The sequence below is a fragment of the Delphinapterus leucas genome, chromosome 4 (genome assembly GCF_059928025.1).
Source record: "Delphinapterus leucas isolate spDelLeu-1000000601 "Yukka" chromosome 4, BTC_Dleu_Yukka2, whole genome shotgun sequence".
NCBI lineage: Eukaryota > Metazoa > Chordata > Mammalia > Artiodactyla > Monodontidae > Delphinapterus > Delphinapterus leucas.
In genome coordinates, this window is record NC_143132.1 from 139,062,742 (window position 1) to 139,086,885 (window position 24,144).

General features: G+C 36.0%; 1 protein-coding gene across 1 annotated transcript in view; it reads right to left on the reverse strand.

The window, feature by feature from the left end:
- Positions 1 to 10,858: 10,858 nt before the first annotated feature.
- Positions 10,859 to 24,144, reverse strand: part of COL6A5 (collagen type VI alpha 5 chain) — a 117,346-nt gene continuing 104,060 nt past the window's right edge. The window contains exons 38-41 of the mRNA XM_089911160.1: positions 14,292 to 14,981; positions 12,849 to 12,945; positions 12,073 to 12,108; positions 10,859 to 12,029 (exon numbers count right to left, since the gene is read on the reverse strand). Coding sequence (XP_089767286.1) covers positions 11,747 to 12,029; positions 12,073 to 12,108; positions 12,849 to 12,945; positions 14,292 to 14,981 — 1,106 coding nt within the window. The 3' untranslated portion in view covers positions 10,859 to 11,746. The remainder of the gene's footprint in view (positions 12,030 to 12,072; positions 12,109 to 12,848; positions 12,946 to 14,291; positions 14,982 to 24,144) is intronic.

Here is a 24,144-nt window from a genome sequence, read left to right on the forward strand (position 1 = left end):
ACCCCTGCGAAAATGTGGGCTTAATGCATGTGCCATGGCTCCTTTCCGAGGACATGTAATTTTGCTTATAGAACACTCCAAGTTCAAATAGGTTGGCTACTGGGGAGTGGTTCAAACTAAACTTTTAAAGAGGCTTGCTGGGTTTTTTTTTAAGCTTTAAAAAAAACTCTTTTCAGCAATTCACTACACTTGCTGTGGCTTCAGCTGCCACTAGTCCCCAGATTTCTAATCCAGCCATACTGGCTCCCTTACAAACTCTGTTCACATACCCCCAGTTTCCCCACTCACTTCAGTGCACAAACACACACACTTTTGTTTTGTTTTGGCTTTTATTTCCTTGTCATTGTTCATGCCAATCACCCCCTCCCCCCATCAAACTAAACCACATTTCTCTTTCAAGATGAGTTTGTTCATTCATTCAGTCTTTATTGGGTGCCTTTTAAGTGCCAGGCACCATCCTGGGTGTTGGGGATACAGTGATGAACAAATAGGGATGCTCACTTCAGTGTCCCTTGAGGACATAGACAAGTGAATGGGTGGAGTCAGTATAACCTTCCCTGGTGAGGACCCAGAGGGAGAGATCCTGGACTGGGAGAAAAAATGGTGGGTGTTGGGGTGGGTTACCCTGCCCAGCTTCAGGAATTTATGGAAGGCGTTCCCAAGCAGATGAGAGCCAACTAGGGGATGAATAGGAGGTAGGGAGTGGAAGAGATTCCTTGCAGTGGAGAAAGATTAGGCTGGAAAAGTGATTTTGCAGGATCTTTTAAGGCATGGAAGGAGTTTGTACTGTTATCTTAAAGAACTGGAAGGAGGGACCTGGTGTGAATTCTATTTCTTCTTTGAAGTTTCTCCAGTATTTAAATTCCAAGTGATATTTTTCCTTCTTTGATTTCCAAGGCAATTACTGGCTCTACTTAGCAGCTTTACTCTGAATTCATGCATGGTATTTTTATCAACCTGTGGTCATTCTCTGATGTTTGTTCTCAACTTTTTTGTGCCCACAGCACACATTCAAGTATTATATTTTTGACTTGAATGTCCAAAACACATAACATGTCTATTTAAAAGCTCCCAGTGTAATTGTTCCTCCCATGAAACAATGTCATTTAATATCACCCTTCTTACCTCTTATATGCATCAAATTGTGACCACTCAGATATAAAATTCACGTCAAAATTGAATGTATACTCAATGGTAACAAAAACTAATTTTATACATTGATTCAAATTCTGTGGCATACCAATGAAGGAGACAAGTTTCCCTGATGCTTGGTGTTAAAGGTGTGTTGTGTTTTGTATAAAAAACTATCCTTGCCCCCGAGGAGTTTGCATTAAGTCAAGGTTGCTAGAATATATATAAGTATATATTCTCTATATAAGATATATAGACTATATATATGTATTAATTCCTCACAATCTTATCATGGTTCTAGATGTAGCATAGGCTCTACTTGAATTCTACATTTATTTCCATGACTTGGTATTCACTTTTTTAATCATGAAATATGTCAGATATCCAAAAATGTATAAAAAATAATATAAGGAACACCCACTTTCCACCACCCAGCTTAAGAAATAAACATTATAATGACAATTGGACCTCAGCTTTACCCCTGCCCACTGAAAGATAACCATTGCCTTGAATTTGGTGTTTGTCATTCTCACATATGCTCTAACTCCAGTTCTGGGTACTCATAAACAATGTGTGGTATTGCTTCTCAGATTTTAGAATGTTGTATGAATGATGTCATAATGTATCCTTCTGCAACTCTTTTTGGCTCAGTACTGTCTTTGAGATTTGTCCATGTTTATAGGTACAGCTCTAGTTTATCAATTTAACTGCTGTATCGTATTCCATTCTATGAACATTTAGGGCATTTTGGTTGGTTTCAGGTCTTCACTAAAACACAGTGCTGCAGTGAACGTGTTTGTATTTGGTTCCTTGTGTACCTGTGTGAGAGCTCCTGTAGGCATGTAGATCTAGTGTGGAGTTGCTGGATTGTAGGACATGTGCATCATCGACCTAACTAGACATGGCTAAGGATGCTGTTCAGAGGCAGGACAATTCACACTCCCATCAGCAGAGTGTGAGTTTCTCTGGCCTTGTTCTATATTTTTTTAGTTAAAGTATAGTTGAGTTACAATGTTGTGTTAGTTTCAGTTGTATAGCAAAATAATTCAGTTATACATACATGTATATATGTACATATGTATGTATCTATGTATGTATATATACTCTTTCATATTCTTTTCCTTTATAGGTTACTATAAAATATTGAGTATAGTTCCCTGTGCCATACAGTAGGTCCTTGTTTGTTAACTATTTTATATACAGTAGTGTGTACCTGTTAATCCCAAACTTCTAATTTATCCCTCTCTCTCCCTTTCCCCTTTGGTAGCCATAAGTTTGTTTTCTATGTCTGTGGGTCTGTTTCTGTTTTGTATGTAAGTTCATGTGTATCATTTTTTTAAGATTCTACATATAAGTGAGTAGTATTCCACTGTATTTATATATCACATCTCCTTTATCCATTTATCTGTTGATGGACATTTAAGTTGATTCCACATCCTGGTTATTGTAAACAGTGCTGCTATGAACATTGGGGTGCATGCGTCATTTTGAATTATGGTTTTCTCCAGATATATGCCAAGAGTGGGATTACTGGATCATATGGTAGCTTATTTTTAGTTTTTGAAGGAACCTCTATACTGTTCTCCAGAGTTGGCCTCACATTCTTGATAATCCATGTTACTTTCAGATTTAGGGATCTGATGTACTCTTAGGGTAAAACAAAACTTTATTAAATGAGTAGAGTTTGCTTTAGAACTTCCCAGAGAGCAATAAATGGCTACCGTAAAATTTCTGACAACCTAGAATTAGTTGATTGGATTATTTAAAAAATATTCAAACACAAGAGTAATGTTAAGGAGAATTATAGAAAAAGCCTTTAGTATTACCCCCTTAACATAGTCACTTTTAAAATATACAACATATTCATTGACTTGTTAATTACTTGTTGTCTTAACCAAACTGAATAATTTTTAAAACCAACTCACTATTGGCTTATTTTACATTTTATGTATTTTTTCCAAATATGTTTACTCCTGTATTGCTGTTCTAATGGGTCTGAGTTGACTACAGTTAAGTAAAATGAATAGAACAAGTGCCCACATCAGACTTGCCTTTATTTTAGAACTTGTCTCTTGCTAACATTGTAATTCCCAAGAACAGTTCTGGTCAGATAGAGTATTCATGCTTTTCCATAATGTTTTGTTTTGTTTGAAGCAAAAATCAAGTACACACAGAGCAAAGCATGCTAAAGCATAAAACAGATGATCACAGCACAAAATAGCAGTTTATAAAATTAGCCTCATCTCACTTTTTCTTTCTTACAAATTCCATTGTTTTGTAAATGTCCTGGAAAGAGCAAGCATTGCCTATAATGATGGGTTTCTATTTCTCCAAATAGATAGAAGACATTCTTAGGAAATTCTAATTCTAAATTCTTTTTACTCAAGTCCAATTTGAGATATAGATGTGATAAAAAAATTATGGCAAAAATATCCTTTAGGCAGGTACATCATCACAATTGATGCCTCATGCAGAGTTGTCAAAGAAAGGATTCAGTTAATTCTTCAAGGTCAGTTGTCCCAATTCTCAGGAGAAATGAAATCATTCCTAGTTTCTTGGTTTGCTCATTGATGTCTTCACTCAGAAGTTTTTCCCTCAGATTTGAAACAGATCAAATTTATCATGTTATTAGACAACTGTTTTCATGAAAAATTCCTGCCACTTAACATTCCACCTCTAATAGATGATTTATGCTTCCTGGTTAGAACCACATAGAATTACTCATGCCAATGGACCTATGTTCTTTTCTCCTATGATTATCTTGTGTCCTCACCATCTGCAAAACAAAAATATGTGTTGCTCTTAATGTCACTGGATTTGTTTAAAATGTTCTCTTTAGAGACTACTCCTTTTTATGCCACATAAGAAAAAAACATGCATAGTTTTGTCATTTTCAATAGTTATAATAACAGAGTGATGTGATAACAGATATAAATGAACAACATGTAAGTAGAACTGTAGATATACTTCTTCCTGGGAAAATACTGGTACACTGATGATCTGAAATTTGATGCTTAGCATATTTAGTGGCTGGTATCACTGATTCAGAGCTAGAAGGAATGTGCAGAGCTAGGAAGACGATGCCCAGAATCCTTCTGATTTTTCTTTTTTTTTAGCATTAATTTCTAGAACAACATTCCTTCCCCTCCTATCCCTCTTCCCCACTCCTCCCCAATCACCCCCGTGTGAGCTTTGGCTTCCAACATCTGCACATATTATTCTTTGGAGGGCTGATGTCCAGCTACTAGAGTGGCTTTAACCACATAGAGTGTATCTGGGAGTTCAAGGCAGCACTTGACCAATCAATGATCTATGAAGGAGTAAGAAAGCCTTTGGTCAGGACGACTCTGCAGCACAACTCACACACCTGAGTGACTGGAAGGAGCGAGCTAAAGCTGCCCTCTGTGGCACTTTCCTGAGATGGCACCCTTGTTTGCTTCTACCCCTTCCCTGTCTTGCTGCCTCCCTTTCCTTCTGATTCTCCCCTGAGTGAGTGCCATCTCCATAAGTCACATTCATGTGAATCCACATCTCAGGGTTGGCTCTGGGGAACCCGGCTCAAAACAGGATCTGAAAGACAATCTCGCTTACTTGTCTTCACACACTTTTGCTTACATACCCACCTCAAAGGAAAATAAACATGTACTCTTGCCTTGCATATTTTAAAGTGTACATCTATTTGTTTTTAAATTATGAGTTTAAGTAGTTGGAAAGGATGTAATTTGTAACATATTGTAAAAACTGACATTTAAAAATAAAACTTCCACATTTCTCCTCTTTTAATTTACCCAATGGAATCTAAACATCAGAGTGATCTGATACCACCATTATTCATTTAAATATACCATATGATTTCACTTATATGTGGAATCTAAAAAAACCGAAGAAATGAACAAACATAATAAAACAGAAACATACTCATAGATACAGAGAATAAACTAGTGGTTCTTGGGGCAGGGTGGGAGAAATAGGTGAAGGAGATTAAATGGTACAAACCTCCAGTTATAAAATAAATAAGAGAGGTGTGGCCAAGATGGTGGAGTAGGAAGACCCTGAGCTCACCTACCCCCTGGGTACACCAATATTACAACTATTTATAGAGCGACTATCTGTGAAAACGACCTGAAGACTAGCAGAAAAGATTTTTCACAACTATGAGACCAGAATAACCTGAATACCAAAACCAGACAGACAAAGATGACACAGAAAAGATATTACAGACCAACATCACTGATAACACAGATGCAAAAAACCTCAACAAAACACTAGCGAACCAAATTCAAAAATGCATAAAAAGGATCATAACACCATGATAAAGTGGAATTGACCCCTGGGATGCAAAGATGGTTCAGCATCCGTGAATCAATTAATGTGATACAACAGATTAACAACTGAAGAATAAAAATCATATGATCATTTCAAGCAATGCAGAAAAGGTTTCTGACAAAATTTGACATCCATTTATGATAAAAACTCTCCAGAAAGAGAACATATATCAACATAATAAAAGAAATATATGATAAACCTACAGCCAACATCATATTCAACAGTCAAAAACTGAGAACTTTTCCTCTAAGATCAGGAAAAACACAAGGATGCACACTCTTGCCACTTCTATTCAACATAGTAATGGAAATCCTAGTCATAGCAATCAGATAAGAAAAATAAATAAAAGGCATCCAAATTGGAAAGGAAAAAGTAAAACTGTAACCACTTGCAAATGATATGATATGACATATAGAAACCCTTAAAAAACCACACACACACACAAAAACAACTATTTGAACCAATAAATGAATTCAGTAAAGTTGCAGGATACAAAATTAATATTCAGAAATTTGTTGCATTTCTATACACTAGTAAACTATCAGAAAGAGAAATTTTAAAAAATATCCCATTTACAATTGCATCAAAAAAAAGTGCCTAGGAATGAACTTAAGCGGTGAGGTAAAAGTCTTGTACTCAGTAAACTATAAGACATTGATGAAAGAAATTGAAGATGATGCAAATAGGTGGAAAGATATACCATGCTTATAGATTAAAGGAATTAATATTATTAAAATGACTAAATTCCATAAAGCAATCTACAGATCCAATGCAATCTCTATCAAAATACCAATGGCAGTTTTCACAGAATGAAAACAAATAATTCTAAAATTTGTATGGAAACCCAAAAGGCCCTGAATAGGCAAAACAATCTTGAGAAAGAAGAACAAAGCTGGAGGTACCATGCTCTCTGATTTCAAACTATCTTACAAAGCTACAGTAATAAAAATAGTATGGTACTTGCAGAAAACAGACATATAGATCAATGGAACAGAATAGAGAACCCAGTAACAAATCTACACCTGTATGGTCAATTGATCTACAATGAAGGAGACACCTCAAAGCCCTCTCTTTGGGAAAACAAAAGCAAAGCAGTGTAAAGGCTGATCATTCTTCACAATAGATTTTTATTTTTAATTGTCAAACATATTACCAGACAGATAATTCATAGAGGGATAAGCCTTTTTGGTTATGTGCCCAACACAGTATATTCTGAGCTTCATAGGTAGCATTTCCAACCTTTCAACAATGCAGAGATAGGTTTTATTATCTCCTTTTCAAGTTTTAAGGTGAAGTTGTGTTCTATAAACATAATTATAGAGTATGAAACATTGTGACAAACAGTATTGGATTAGGTGCTGTGAATGTTCTTTGGGAAGACACTTCAGATGTCTGCAGCTTCCATTTCCTTATCTGTGAAAAGATACAGTACAACTCAGAGATTTCTAAAGCCATTCCAATTTTCAAATTCTAACCTCCCATAATTCTAAGAAGAAAGCCAAACTGAGATTTTCTGAAAAGACTCAGACTGACTTCAAGGAGCAGGGCTGTCCAAGTCACCAAATCAAGCTGTCAGCTAGAACTCTCTGAGGGAAATGATTAAAGATATCATCCACTTCTATATGTATGATATATAATTAAATAGAAAAACAGGGAAACCTTTTGAAGGAGAAAATTATGAGAAATGATAATAAACAAGAAAGGTATTGGTAATGCTCACTTGATAATAATTATAGTATATACCATATATAACAATATAGTATATACCATATATATTATTTTATATATCTATAAAATGTATGTATATTATATATAATGTATGTATACATATACATATTTACAATGTATATTGTATGCTATATATTATATATACTATATATATTAGATATGGGTATAATTGTAGATATAGATAGCATATAGAATATAATAAAATCAGCAAAATTATGGAAAACAAGAGATGAGGAAAGAGGAAATATGAAAAATATAGACAAAGAGGATAGAGAAGATAAGATGTAAGAAAAGGAAAAATAAATATAAATATGATGAAACATATGGTCTGGTCAAGAAGAACTAAGCTTACTTTGGCCTCAGGATGGAGTGAGCCCATGCTGTCTCTCTCTTCCACTGATTGCAACTGAAAGCTTGACAAAACATAAAAAGCAACTACTTAAGAACTCTGAAAAGTAAATAGAAGCAGATATTGTAAAGGAGCATGGGTTTCCCATTTTCTTTTCTGGCCTTGTGCAGAGCCCCAGTCCTGGAGCTCCATGGTGGCCATGGAGCAGGTGGCTTAAACTTGATAAAATCCCCATATTTCTGGCCAGAAGAACTAGGAAAAGGGCTCCCTGTGTGTCAAAGATCATAGAAGAAATCTCCATTTTTTTCTTCTTTTCTCTCATGGTTTTTCTCTAAAGGTGGGCTCCAGTTTGGAGCTGAGTAGAATGCTAGATAGCTAAAATTAAAGAGAAATTACTCTGTCTCCTATCTTTGGGGGCAGAGTAACCAAGAAAAGAGGACCTGTTGGTCAGCATGTGGGGGTAGCCTCAGAGAAGAGAGCTGGAGAAAGGGGTTCTCTAATTTTAATGATGGGAACTACATAAGTCCCAGGTTCTCCCCTAAGCTATACATGGATGTGAAAGACTCAAAAACAGGATAGCAAAGGCTTTGGACACTAAACTGAGATTGGAACCACTGCCCACAGAAAGTGAGACGCTGACACTTCTGAACCTAGCACATTGATTGTCCGCTGAAAAAATTAAAGTTCTACAGAGAATTATAATAGATTTAGAGTCTACAAAATGTAATATTTGAAGAAGATGTGGAGTATATATACAATGGAATATTACTCAGCCATAAAAAGAATGAAATAATGTCATTTGCAGCAAATGGTTGGACATGGAGATTATTATACTAAGTGAAGTAAGCCAGACCGAGAAAGACAAATATCATATGATATCACTTATATGTGGAATCTTAAAAAAAATTCAAGTGAACTTACTTACAAAACAGAAACAGACCCACAGACATAGAAAACAAACTTACAGTTACCAAAGGCGAAAGGGACAGGGAGTGATAAATTAGGAGTTTGGGATTAACATATACACACTACTATATATAAAATAGATAACCAACAAGGGTCTACTATATAGCACAGGGAACTATACTCAATATTTTGTAATAACTTATAAGGGAAAAAATCTGAAAAAGAATATATTTATATACATATATGCATATATGTATATTTATGTATGTATATATAACTGAATCATTGTGATGTACACCTGAAATTAACACATTGTAAATCAACTATACTTCAATAAAAACTATATGTCTGTTTTAAAAACCAAGATGCTTCAACGTAAAAAAAATTTTTTTTCAAGATACAATCCAAAATTATGTAACATAACAGAGAACAAGTAGATGTGAATGGTATTCAAAGGATAAGACAATGGAGGCCAACTTTCTAATTGACTCAGATCTTGCAATTATCAGACAAAGACATTAAAGAAGCTATTATAACTGTGTTCCATGAGATAAAGGGAAACAACTTGAACAGAAGGATATTCTCAGCAGTGACATAGAGATTACAAAAAAGAACCAAAAAGAAGTTTTAGAAGTAAAAATTACAGTATCTGAAATTTTTTAAATTCCCTGGATGAACTCAGTAGCAGAGTGAGGATGACAGAGGAAAGAGTCAGTGAATTTCCGGGTAGATTAATTACATGATCTGAAGAGACAAAGGAAATTGAAAACAATGAACAGAGCCTTGGAGACTTAATGAACAATATCAAAAGGGTCCAGCATTTGTTTCACTGGGATTCTAGAAGGAAAGTAGAAAGAGATTCATTCAGAAAAAAAAATTGAGGAAATAATGGCCAAAACTTCCCAAATTGGTAAAAGACATAATATTACAGATTTTAAAAGCTCAAAGAAAAACCCACTCAGACATATCATAATCAAACTGCTGAAAACAAAAGATAAAGAAACAATCTGGAAGCAGCTAGAGAAAAAGTACATGTTACAAAAGAAAGGAACAATTATTGAAATGTCTGTAGATTTCTTATCAGAAGCCATGGAAGCCAAATAACAGTAGAACACCATTTTTCTTTAAAGTGCTGAGTGAAAAGAACTGTGAACACAGAATTTTATACCCAATGAAAATAGCTGTCCAGAGTCAAGACAAAATAAATACATTTCCAGATAAAGGAAAACTAAGAGAATTTGTTGCCAACGTATCTATTATAAAGGACAACTCTGATAGGAGGAAATTGGAGTGAGGTCAAGTGACTGGTGACTGGATGGGGGAGAGGATGCACTGGGAAGGTGACACTGAGGAAGGGACACAAGTGAGAAATCAAGTAGGGGGGTAGAAGGGAATAAGGGAAAGTTGAGTTGAGTAGGGGAAAGTGGCAGGTACTGATGTAGTTCATCCAGGCACAGAGCTCCACGTTTATACGGCAATCTCATAAACATGACCTCATTGGTTCCACTCCAAAAGCAGGAGACAGGAATTAATAGCCTTCCTATGCAGATGGAGAAACTGAAGCTTAGAGAGTTTTAGTGCTGTACTTGGACATGTCCCTGGTCTAGCAACTCCTGATTCAGTGTGCTTTCCCAACCCTGGGAGGAAGGACTCGGGGTAAATCAGAGGCAGAGTGGGTGGGTGTAAGAGAGAATGTCTTAGCTCAGATTGCCATAACATATACCATAGACTGGTTTGAACAGCAGTAATTTATTTTCTCACAGTTCCGGAGGCTGGGAAGTCTGAGATGAGGGAACCAGCCAATTTGGTTCATGGTGAGAGCTCTCTTCCTGGCTTGCAGACAGCCACCTCCTTTTTGTGTTCTCACATGCTGGAGAGTCCTGGTATCTCTTCCTCTTATAATTACACCACTTCCATCAGACCAGGCCTCCACCCCTATGACTTCACTTAGCCTTTATCACCTCCTTAAAGGCCCTACCTCCAACACAGCCATATGGCGGGGCGTGGGGGGATGTTAGGGCTTCAACATATGAATTTGGGGCACACAATCTAGTCCATAGCAGGGGATATAATTAACAGTGTAAGCACAGGAAGGAGCCTTATAAATCTGCATTTCTCAAACGTGTCTATACATTATAATCAGCTGGATATTTGCTGACAATTCCATAGTCCACCCAACACTCCACATCAATTAAATCACATTATCTGGGGTTGAGACACAGGCATCCATATTTTTTTAGAAGCTGCACAGGTGATTCTAATGTGCATACAAGTTTGGAAAACACTACTATAAATCCTGATTGAATCAGTTCTGTTAGATATTTCAAGGTAGTTTTTGGCTGAAAATGATAAGCTTAGTAGAATCAAAAGGATTATTATATTATTAATATAATATTATTATATTATATTACTATAGGATATACCATATATAACATAAGATACACTATATATATGTATATATATATGGAGTATACATACATATATAATATTTTACATACATACTGCATACATATATAGTGTTTTATTGCATAATTATACCAACATTTATCATATGTGCAGTGGGCATTTTTGTTCCCACTTTAAGGCCACTACAAATAGTTCTGTTATGAACATTCTAGTACCTGACCCTTAGCGAATACATATTTTTCTGTTATATACATTGGGATATATACATTGGGGTAACATTGTTGGGTCATAGGATATGCACATTTTCAGTGTTAGTAGACACCCAGGAATATTTATTTTAAAATAACTTCTCCCATGATTTTGATACATAGCAGAGACTGTGAACAGCTGCCCTCGAACTGACTATGCCTGCCTCTTCTCCATCTCCTATTTTCTCTTTATCTATACGTCCACGGCCACTTCCCCACACAGCCTAATAAGCACACACAGAGATCTCAGAACCATAGAAGCCTTGTCCTCTCCAGGTTCCACTGTGCTGGGGCTCGGCCAGGAGCCTAGATCTCAGACAAGGAAAGCCCTGGTCATCAAGGGAGAAAGCAGACCCTGAGTCTTCAAATTCTGGAGGCCTGCCGCTCAGTTCATTTCCTATCCCATCTCCACAAGAATGCAGGGTTCCTCCTGCTCCCCCAGAACCTGTGGTCCTTACTCTTCTCCCTCTTACGTTTCTATTCCTTGGCCCACCCCAGGCATTTATATCTAGTTCTGGTTTTGTCAAGGCCAGTGGCTTCTTTTTTTGCCCTCCTAGAGTTTTATCTCCCTTGCCCCCTTGTTTTGGGGCCCCTTGTAGCCCTAGTTAATAAGCCCCTCTATTCTACAATCTCTATTCGTCTCCATGAGTTCTCATTGCTCATCTTCTACCAGGGAAAATCCAAACAAACAAGGGTATTTCAGAGCTGTCAACTCTAAAGCACTCAGGTTACATTTTTCATCTTGTCTGACATTTGCTGGAGCTGTAATTTCTTCTGAATGTGCCTCTTCCCTGTCTTTCATCATCAGAAAAGTTGAAAAGAGCATGTATAACCTCTGGATCAAATCAGTGGTGGTCCCAGAACTGTTACTCTGACTGTTCCCTAATTCAAAGAAATGCTGCTGCTGGGAATCTAATTCACCCAAAGGCTCACTGGGCGAGCCCTCTATTTGGGCTCATCCAAATAGAGATGGAGATGTTCTCCATCTCTATTTCATATACCTCAGGAAGAAGGCTGAAGTGACAGAGAAAAACGATGAAAAATATGTTAACCAAGTCCCTTTCAGTATTCAGTGTAGATACAGACAGATAATATAACAGAAATCAATTTTATGCATGTTATTGGAATAGTCCAAATGCAGTTTGTGGATGAAATTTGACTAAGGGGCAACTTTTTAATTCCAAAGGGAAATTAGACATTTGTGCCCATGGTTTAGGACTCCAAACCAGTATTATTTTCATCACTGAATATTTACTGAGAACTTAGGGTTGGACTTTGCGAAATCAAACTTAAACGAATTCTTCCTGCCAGTCTCCATATGGGTTCTGTTTTTGAAACAGCAAACATTTTTGTTGCTGCTTTGTGAGTTTTTCTTTTTCATCTTTTTCTTCTGCTCTAAAGCTATTACATCTAACCTTTGATATTATATGTTTTCTGTTTTAACAGTACCCAATATTTGAATGATAGTATATAGTTACTAATAAGGCATTAATAGGGGTCTCTTTTTTCATAAAAGCTACAAAATTGGAAACTTGGTTCTTTCGAATATGGATCATATTCTATGTACTATTGACACCAGATCTGTGATGTTGTCACAAATCAGGAACATTTAAAACACCCTCCCCACACACACACCCATACACCCCACAACCAAACTTGCATCCTGAAAACTAAAATGCCATTTCTTTCAAATTATTTTCTTAAGGACTGTTTCCAGTGGTAGTATTACCCAAATTGTGAATTTGTCAACTCACAATACAATGTTTTCTGTGCCACCATTCTCTGGGTTGGGAGAGGTGATGTTAACACATTTGGGTCTCATATCTGCAGGGGGATATTTGTTGATGGCACCTGGAGAGAGAGTGGGTGGTTAGTCTAAATATTACCCTTTCACATTCTATCACCCAAAGTCAGTTCATCTTTTCCTGTGGTTGGAGGTGTTTCCAAGAGCAAGTTAATTTTATAAGGGACTCAGCAAAATATGAACCTTCTGACTTTGCAATACCTTGTTGGCAAAGTCAGTGAGATATAGCAGTGATTGAGTCAAAAATTTTCATGCTCTGTGTGTCACAGGCTTGCAATATAATTCAAAGATATCTCTTAATCCCTTATGACATCTGGCTCTCTCACTCTAAAAGGAAGATATTTCTAGAAGACAGTATTAACTATTGAAATTGGCTGCCCTATTTATCTTGAGTTTGGAAGAAGGCTTCATTTTTTTGCAAGTGAAAAGCTTGCCACTAAATGTAAATCCTGAGTGCCAAGATGCTGACGGTTCCATGAGCCCTGGGCTTTATGAGTGCCAGAAAATCTGCATCTCTCTGATTCCCCATTAAACTTGCAGGAGCTACAGACAACCATTCAGGGTGGCCTCTGTCACACTCCTAATTCCCGGCACAGGCCCGCACTTGCTTGATGCTACAAGCTCTTAGGTTTGCTACTATAATCATGTCTGGAATTACAGCACATGGACAGAGACTGGGAAGCCTCTCTCAAAAGCCTACTGTGAAAAGACTCCCTTAAACCCCTTGCCTGGCTGTCCCTGAGCCAGCTGTCTGAGACAGAGGCTCTAGAAGAGATTTGTCCCCATGGCTCTTAAGAATTCAAGTCAGAAGCAAAGTTGATTTACAGTGACAAGATGAAACAGAAGTCCTTGGAGTGGGTGGAGGGTGGTGGCAGTGGGGTATTATTTATTACAGTGATACCACTGTAATACTTTATTAAAGCTTTAGTAATTGATGTATCATTTAATGGATAAGAGCACAGCTCTGGGGTCAGAATGCATAAGATTGAGTCTAGAATTTGCCAACTATTAACTGTCAGATTTTGAGCAGTTGATTTAATGTCTGTGAACCTCAGTTTTCTCACTTGTAAAATGGGGATACTACTACTTTCCTTAGAGGGCTGTCCTGAGGATTAAATGATACAATCCTTTAAAAAACTTGGCACATAGTAAACACAGATTAGAGTTAAAAGACACTTTTCACTTTCTGGCAAAGACCCTGACAGTGGGACAGCAGAGCTCAAGGTCACTAGGACCTGGGATTTTCTCTGTGGTTTTCTCATTGCCTCCTACTGACACCTAGACTCCACCACTCTTGACTGAAGTGAGAATCATGTTACTAAGTCAACTGGTGGATTGTGCAAAGAGGTATCTATTGGAAAAGCAACAGAAGAGAAAAACTTTAATGACTTACGTCTGATTGAATGAACAAATGGCTTGACAAATTTGACGATATAGTTCAAATCTGGCTTGTGGGTTCGGCCAAGCTGGACTAAGTGATGATCCAGTGGGTGGCTGGCTAAATCTTCTAATTCCTTGTCATTGTGTAGAGGACCGAAGGAAAACACAAATATGGAATAGCCCTGACACTTGGCTCTCAGAGATACATTTCTTAAGACTCCCCTGTCTAAAGGGTTGGTTTCACCAGCAGATATAACAAAGATAACTCTGTTTTTCCTCAGGTTGGGGGTTCCTACAAAGACATTGTCAATTGTCCACTGTAGGGCATGGCCAATAAAAACATCTCCATTGAGCTGTTGAAGGGAGTCTTGGAGATGACGTTTCATTTGGTGTATATTGTTATAAGTAACCAAATCAAATTCTAGGTAGATGGGGCTTTCTTCTGTGTTGGGCATATAGCCTGGAGGAGAGTAGGTCAGGACTGCCACTCTGTCTCCCAAGGTGGAGATCAGTGGATCTGGGGCCAAGTGAAAGTAATCAAGCACTGAGGTTATAAAAGCCTTCACTTCCTTAAACTCATCATTTCCTATTCTTTGGGAAGCATCTATGAGAAAAGCCACATCCATGTAATATTCTTGAAGAGAGGCATCTCTGAGTTCATAAGTAAGACCTGGTTCTTCTTTTCTGCCATGGCTTTCCTGTCCTGCAATAGAATAACTCAAGTCACTACTTTTAGTAGAAGGGAAATCTTGAAACTCCTAGCCAAGAATGGCAATACACAGCATGAGGTGTTGTCATACTTCATTCTCACACCCATGGCATACGTTACTAATCAATATCAGTACTTGTTCCCAGATGCATTCTCTAAGTACATCTCTACACAGTATGCGGAGAGCCATTACCACTTGACAGGTATTCTCACATGTGAAGAAACCTATTTGCTACCCCATCTCTGATCTTTGTCAAAGGATTGATGGATCCTCCAGCTATTTTCGTATGCAAGGTGAAAAACATACAGTGATTTTTAGTGCACGCCACATGGTTACAAAATTTGGAGTACATACTGCATGAGATTTCATTATATGTAATGACCCCAAGAGAGAAGTAAATATGTCAAAGTCACATTTATTGATGACATCTTTATATACATGCTTAAAATACGCACCATAGTATGATGTCATGAGAAGTAGTATAAATGCTGACTTTAGAATCCAAATTCTGTGTAAGACATGACATACTTTAAGACCTTGGTACTCAAAGTACCAGTCCTCAAACAGCTTATTGGCCCATGACAAGATAAGAAACTTGCACCATGATATAAGTCAACTACATCACTAAGCACACAAATTATTTCATCTGATTTTATTTTATTTATTTATTTTTTGTATCAAGACCTTCTCAAGGAAGGAAACAGTGCCCCAGTTACACTCTGATGCTACCTTCTTATCTTGCTGGAGGCCAGCACTTCAAGTGGCTCTGCTCCAAAGGGTCATGAAGCCATGTCTACAATCATAGGGATGATGGCTGGTTGGTGAGGTCACAACAGGAAATGCCAGCTCAGAAAGACAGGAGGACATGGTCAATGTTCATTTTTTTCTATGAAAGAAGTATGTTTGTGAACCTAATCAAGCAAGAAGTAGATTCCTAACTGGCAAAAACTTATTACTGTCCAATTGTGCTTGGCCCATTATTCATGCTTTGCATCTATTACTTTATTTAATCCTCACAGCAACCACACTCACAAATGAATTGATTAACCAGTATAAATGCCGCAAAAGTTTAATATTGAAATAGAAAGCAGAAAAACAACACCACGGATAATGTTATTAACAAGGCAAATACTATCAGATGACTTCTGAATGCTCAATGATCTCTGCATTCCTGGGGTCAACTCCACATTATCTTTTTTTACCTATTGTAGGATTTTCTTCTGACAAATAAAATTTTTATATATTTAAAGTGTACAACGTTCTTCAAAAAGTATACAAATAAGAAATGCTAGAGAGGGTGTGGAGAAAAAGGAACCCTCCCACATTGTCAGTGGGAATGTAAATGGGTGCAGCCATTATGGAGAACAGTATGGAAGTTCTTTAAAAAACTAAACATAGAAATACCATATGATCCAGTGATCCTACTCCTGGGCATATATCTGGAGAAAACTATAATTTAAAAGGATACATGCACCCCAATGTTCATAGCGGCACTATTTACAGTAACCAAGACATGGAAGCAAACTAAGTGTCCACTGACGGATGGATAAAGAAGATATGTTATATATACACAATAGAACAGTAATCAGCCATGAAAAAAGAATAAAATAATGCCACTTGCAGCAACATGGATGGATCTAGAGATGATCATACTTAGTGAAGTAAGTCAGACAAAGACAAACATCATATGATATTGCTTATATGTGGAATCTAAAAAAATGATACAAATGAACTTATTTACAAAAACAGAAATAGACTCACAGACACAGAAAAGAAACTTATGGTTACCAAAGGGGAAAGGGAGGGGGGAGGGATAAATTAGGAGTTTGGGATTAACATATACACACTACTATATGTAAAATAGATAAACAACAAGGCCTACTGTAGAGCACAGGGAACTATACTCAATATCTTGTAATAACCTATACTAGAAAAGGATTTTTAAAAGAATATATAGATATACATATATATGTATGTATAACTGAATTACTTTGATGTACACCTGAAGCTAACACAACATTGTGAATCAACTATATTCCAATAAAAAATTTTTAAAATTGAATAAAATAATTAATAACAAAGTGTACAATGTTTTGATATAAGTATACCTTGTATAATGATTGCCACATCAAGCTAATATTGTTGGATTTGATTTGCTAACATTTTGTTTAGAATTTCTGCATTTATGTTCTCAAGGAATGTTGGTCTGTAGGTTCCTTTTCTTGTAATGTATTTGTCTGGTTTTGGCCTCAAAGAATGAGTTTGGAAGCATTCCTTCCTATTTAATATTCTGGAAGAGTTTATGCAGAATTCGTATTATTTCTTCCTTAAATGTTTTTTTGAAGCCACCAGTGAAGTCATCTGGGCTTGGAGTTTTCTTTATGGAAAGTTTTGAACTACAAATTCAATTTCTTTAATAGGTTTAGGAATATTTAGGTTACTTCTCCTTGAGTGAGGCTTGGTAATTCATGCATTGCAACTAATTTGCCTATTCCACCTAAAATGTCTAACTTATAGGCAAAAACTGTTTATAATATTCCCTGATTGTCCTTTTAATATCTGTAGAATATTTCTCCTCTCTCATTCCTGATATCGGTAATTTGTGTTTTCTCTTTTTTACTGGTGAGTTTGACTATGGGTTTATCAATTTAATTGATCTTATCAAAAAAACACTTCTGGTTTTATTGATTTTCTCTTTTCTATTTCATTGAGTTCTGCTTTAATTTTATTACTTCCTTTCTTCTCCTTACCTTAGGTTTAACTTGTTCTTCTTTTTCTAATTTCTTAAGATGAAAGTTGAGGTCATTGATTTGAAACCTTTCTTCTTTATCAGTATAGGCATTTAATGCTATGAATGACATCCTAAGTACTGCTTTAGAGGAATCTTACAAATTCTAGTATATTGTGATTTTATTTTCATTCATTTCAAAATACTTGCTAATTTCCCCTTTGGTTTTTTTCTTTGACCATGGATTATTTAGAAGTGCTTTATTTAGTTTCCAAATACTTGGGGATTTTTCAAAGATCTTCTTACTATTGATTTCAACTTAATTCTGTTTTGGTCAGAGGATATATTTGGAATGATTTGAAACCTTTCAAATTTTGAGAATTGTTTTATGGTCTACAGTATGATCTATCTTGGTAAATGTTTCACATGTACTTGAAAAGAATGTGTATTTGCTATTTTGTGTACAGTGTTCTATTAATATCAATTAGGTCAAATTAACTGATGCTGTTGTTCAGGCCTACGATATTCCTGCTGATTTTCTGTCTATTCTTTTGTCAGTTATTGAGAGAGGTATTGAAACCCACTGAGGGTCTTTTTTTTTTTTTAAGTCTTTATTCTCCTTGAGTTTTATTTTGGATAATTTCTATGGCTATATCTTCAAGGTCACTAGTCTTTTCTTTTACCAAATCTAATTTCCCATTAATCCCATCCAGTGTACTGTTCATCCTAGGCACTGCAGCTTTCATCTCTACAAATTCTACTTAATTTTTTTTTTTTACATTTTCCATGTCTCAACTTTTTAACATATGGAGTATAGTTACAATAACTGTTTTAATTTCTTTGTTAATTCTAACATCTTTGTCAGTTCTGATTTGGTTTTCAGTGATTGTACTTTTTTGATGATGGGTTCTTTCTGCTTTTTATGCCAGACATTATGAAATTTGCCTTGTTGGATATGGGATAGTTTTATATTCTTATAAATATCCATATGATTTGTTTTGGGAGGCAGTCAAGTTACATGAAAATGGTTTGATCTTTTTGGGACTTGCTGTTATGATTTGTTAGGTATGTCCAGAGTGTTACTTAATTTAAGGCTATTTATTCCGCACTACTGAAGCAAGATCTTCCTGAATTTTCTTCCCAGTACTCTATGAATTATGAGTTTTTCCAGTCTCTCTGGTGGTAACAGGCACTATCCCTGGCCCTGTGAGCAATGGGTATTATCCTCTAATCCTTTCAGAAGAATGTTCCCCCATGCTCGGGTCATTTCCTCAATGCTCATGCTATCAGCACTCTGATGAATGATGAAGAGGCATCCTCTTCAGAGCTCTGGGTGTTTCTCTCTGCACAGCTCTCTCCTCTCTGGTGTTCTGTCCTGTGAATTCTTACCACCTTGGTCTTCCTGGACTCTCAGCTCTGTTTCCTCATCTCAAGGAGTGTGCTGGGTTCCACCTGAATTCCCCTTCCTGAACCATGGCCCGGAAACTCTCTCTTGGCAGTAAGCAGGAGAAATCACAGGGTTCATCTCATTGGTTTCTCATCCCTCAGGGATCATTTTATTTCCTGAAGTCCAGTGTCCTGACAATTGTTGTTCCATTTCATATATATATATTTTTTTTTTTCTTTCAGTTATTTCAATTGGTAGGTAAATCCAGTTCCTCTTACTTCACCTTGGGCATTTCTAATACATGAGAACTAGCCATCTTGTTTGAGATATTCCTATGTTCTCTCCCTTCTTACAAAGGACTAAGAACTGGTCATTAATGTACCAGACTTTTCCTTTATCAATACATTCATAGTTATTGAACAGGATGTTACATTTCATGAGCTGTTTGAAATCTAAGCACCTCCAATCCTCCACCAAGAACCTAGTTTCAAATTCTTAGAAGTTTTGATAAATATCAAGATTCTTAATTGCTAAATATAAAACTGGAAGTGCAGACAAAAGCATAAATATATTTGTCTATGCAATGGGTGCTATATAATATACTTTAGCCCTAAAATACTGCCCAAACCTCTTCTAGAGTTCTTGGCAATAGTGTAACAGGATGTGTGAAGATTAGTTAAATGGACATTTCTTTCCTTTTGAGTTTACAATCCTGGAATTTATTAATCATTACCTGCTCTGCCACCAGGATCTCCATTTTGGCTTTTTAAAAAAGGCCAATCAACACACTTTGTTAAAACATAAGGAAAAGCATTTCATAAATGTTCTGGTAGAAGAGGAAGGGGTATAAATGAAAAAAGAGAAATTACAACTGATATCACAGAGATACAAAACATCATAAGATTCTACAATCAATAGTTACATGTCATACATACCACTATATATAAAATAGATAACTAATAAATACCTACTATATCACACAGGGAACTCTACTCAATACTCTGAAATGGAAAAAGAATCTAAAAAAAGAGTGGATATATGTATATGTATAACTGATTCACTTTGCTGTACAGAAGAAAGTAACACAACATTGTAAATCAACTATACTCCTATAAAAATTAAAGAAAAAACCCAGTTATATGTCAACAAATTAGACAACATAGAAGAAATGGATAAATTTCTAGAAACATACAATCTTCCAAGACAGAATCAGAAAAAAATATACAGTCTGAACAGAGTGGTCACTAGTAGTAAAATTGAATTAGTAATCAAAAAGCTCCCAGCAAACAAATGTCAGAACTGATTAGGTTCATGGGGGAATTCTACCAAACATACAACAAAGTGCTAATACCTATCCTTCTCAAACTATTCCAAAAAATTGAAGAGGAGGGAACACTCCCAAATTCATTCCAGGAGGCCAAAACTACCCTGATACCAAAGCCAGAAAAAGACACTACAAAAAAAAGAGAATTACAGGTCAATATCTCTGATGAATATACATGCAAAAATCCTCAACAAAATAGTAGCAAACCTAATTCAACAATATATAAAAAGGATCATACACCAATGATCAAGTGGAATTTATGCCAGGAATGCAACAATGGCTCAATATTCACAAATTAATCAGTGTGATACACCACATTAACAAAAGGAAGGACAAAAATCACATGATCACCTCAATAGATGCAGAAAAAGCATTTGACAAAATTCAACATACACTCATGATAAAAACTTTATAGCACAGGGAACTATCAATATTTTGTAATAACCTATATGGGAAAAGAATCCGAAAAAATCTATATATATGTATACAACACACACACACACACACAAACATACGTGAATCAGTTTGATCTACACCTGAAAATAACACAACATTGTAAATCAACTATACTTCAATTAAAAAAAATAAATTAAAAGCAAACAAAACAAAACAAAGCAAAAAATGTGGATATGCAGGAAACATATCTTAACATAATAAAGGTCATTTATGACAAACCCACAGCTAACATCATATGCAATGATGAAAAGCTGAAAGGTTTTACTCTAAATTCAGGAACAAGACAAGGATACCCACTCTTGCCACTTCTATTTAACATAGTATTGGAAATCCTAGTGACAGTAATCAGACAAGAAAAAGAAATAAAAGGCATCCAAATTGGAAGGGAAGAAGTAAAATTATCTCAGTTTGTAGATGACAATATACTATATATGGAAAACTCTAAAGTCTCCACCAAAAAGCCATTAGAATTAATAAATGAATTCAGTAAAGTTGCATGATACAAGATTAATAAACAGAAATCTGTTGCTTTTCTATACAGTAATAATGAACTATCAGAAAGAGAAAGCAAGAAACAATCGTGTTTAAAATCACATCAAAAAGAACAAAATACCTAGGAATAAACTTAACCATGGAGGTGAAAGACCTATACCTTGAAAACTATAAAACATTGTTGAATGAAGGAAATTAAAGATGATACAAATAAATGGAAAGATAGCCCATGTTCGTGGATTAGAAGAATTAATATTGTTAAAATGTCCACACTATCCAAAGCAATCTATGGATTTAATGCAATCTCTACCAAAATATCTATGACATTTTTCACAAAACTAGAACAAATAATCCTAAAATTATGTGAAAACACAAAAGATCCTGAAGAGCCAAAGCAATATTGAGGAAAAAAGGACAAAGCTGGAGATACCACCATCCCAGACTTCAGACTATACTACAAAGCTACAATAATCAAAACAGCAAGCTACTGGCACAAAAACAGACACATAGATCAATGGAACAGAATAGAGAGCCCAGAAATAAGCCCACATACTTATGGCTAATTAATCTACAAGAGAGGAGGCAAGAATATACAATGGAGAAAAGAGCCTCTTCAATAAGTGGTACTGGGAAAACTGGACAGCTACATGTAAAGCAATGAAATTAGAAAATTTCCTCATACCATATACTAAAATAAACTCAAAATGGATTAAACACTTCAATGTAAGACAGAAACCACAAAATTCCTACAAGAGAACATAGGCAAAACACTCTTTGACATAAATTGTAGCAATAATTTTTTGGATCTGGCTCCTAAGGCAAAGAAAAAAGAAAGCAAAAATAAAGAAATGGGACCTAATGAAACTTAAAAGCTTTTGCACAGCAAAGGAAACCACTGACAAAACAAAAATACAACTTACTGAATGGGAGAAAATATTTGCAAATGATATGACTGATAAGAGGTTAATATTCAACATATATAAAGGGCTTGTAGAACTTGTTATCAAAAAAACAACCCAATCGAAAAAAGAGCAGAAGACCCGAAGAGACCTTTTTACAAAGAAGACATACAGATGGCCAACAGGCACATGAAAAGATGATCAACTTTGCTAATCATCAGAGAAATACAGATCAAAACCACAGTGAGATATCACTTCACACCTCTCATAATAGCCATCATCAAAAAGTCACAAATAACAAATGCTGGTGAGGATGTGAAGAAAAGAGAACCCTCCTACATTGTTGGTGGGGATGTAAATTGGTGCAGCCACTATGGAAAATGGTATGGAGGTTCCACACACAAAAGAACTAGAAACTGAACTACCATATTATCCAGCAATCCCACTCCTGGGTATGTACCTGAGGAAAGTGAAGACACTAATTTGAAAAGATACATTAGATTTTGTATGATACATGAGATTTTGTACACACCTCTCCATTTCACACTGCCAACCCAGGCCTGTCTGGTGAGGCCACTGGCCCAATGTTCATAGCAGCATTATTTACAATAGCCAAGATATGGAAGCAACTTAAGTGTCCACCATCTGATGAATGGATAAAGAAGATATTATACACACACACACACACACACACAATGAAATATGAAATGAAATTTGAATGAAATTTTGCCATTTGCAACAACATAGATGAACATGGAGGATACCATGCTTAGTGAAATAAGTCATACAAAGACAAATATTGTATGTTTTTACTTTTATGTGGAATCTAAAAAATAAAACAAATAAATGAATGTAATTAAACAAACTCACAGATTCAGAGAACAAACCAGTGGTTACCAGTGAAGAGAGGGAAGGGGGGAGGGGCAAGACAGAGGTAGGGGATTAAGAGGTACAAACTACTATGTATAAAGTAAATAAGCTACAAGGATAGATTGTACAGCACAGGGAATATAGCAAATATTTTATAATAACTTTAAATGACATATAATCTATAAAAATATCGAACCACTCTGTTGTACAACTGAAACTAATATAATATTGTAAATAAATTATACTTCATTAAAATAAGAGGAAGGGTTGACTTACCATGTTAGTAGAATATTTTTTCATACATTTCCCACACCAGAAATAGTACTCTTTTTTTTCCAATTTTCTCTTTATAAATGAGCAAAATCTCAATCCTTTTCCAAAGTACCCAGCAGAACTATTTTCTAAAGAGGCATATTTTACCTCTAAAATCTCTAAAAATAGGTTCTCTACCTATTACAGGATTAGAATGAGAATCAAAGAAGTTAAATGCTAAACTTTAAAATTCAGTCAAACACTAAATAATCACCTATGATTATTCTGCTTTGAGTCTAAATTATCTTATTAGGAAAGATTGGGCCTTTAAAAACATTTTCCTTCAAGAAAATCTGGCAGAAGTGTGGATAAAGGTTACCCACAGCTCAGAGCAATGCTGTGTATTTCCTGGAAATGTCACCATGCCAAATTCTTATCTCCAACTCTGTGGGAGAATTTTCTCAGAATGGCAGAGGAGGAAGGGCTTGCTCACTTGTTATGACTTGAAGGGAATGAGGGATGCAGCTGGATTTCCAGGGAAGTGCCCCAGGGATTAGCCTAATTTCGGCTGAGATTTAAGCCACAGGGCCAGGCGTGCTCCAGTAACTTTTGGGAGAAGCGGAGGTGGAGAGGGAATTGAGGGAGATTGAGCCATCTGGACTGGGATTGCATATGCTGTGGAGCTATGGTATTTGTGGGAAATCTCAAGATATGCATGAGTTATCTTGTGGTCTGCCTTGGAATTTGT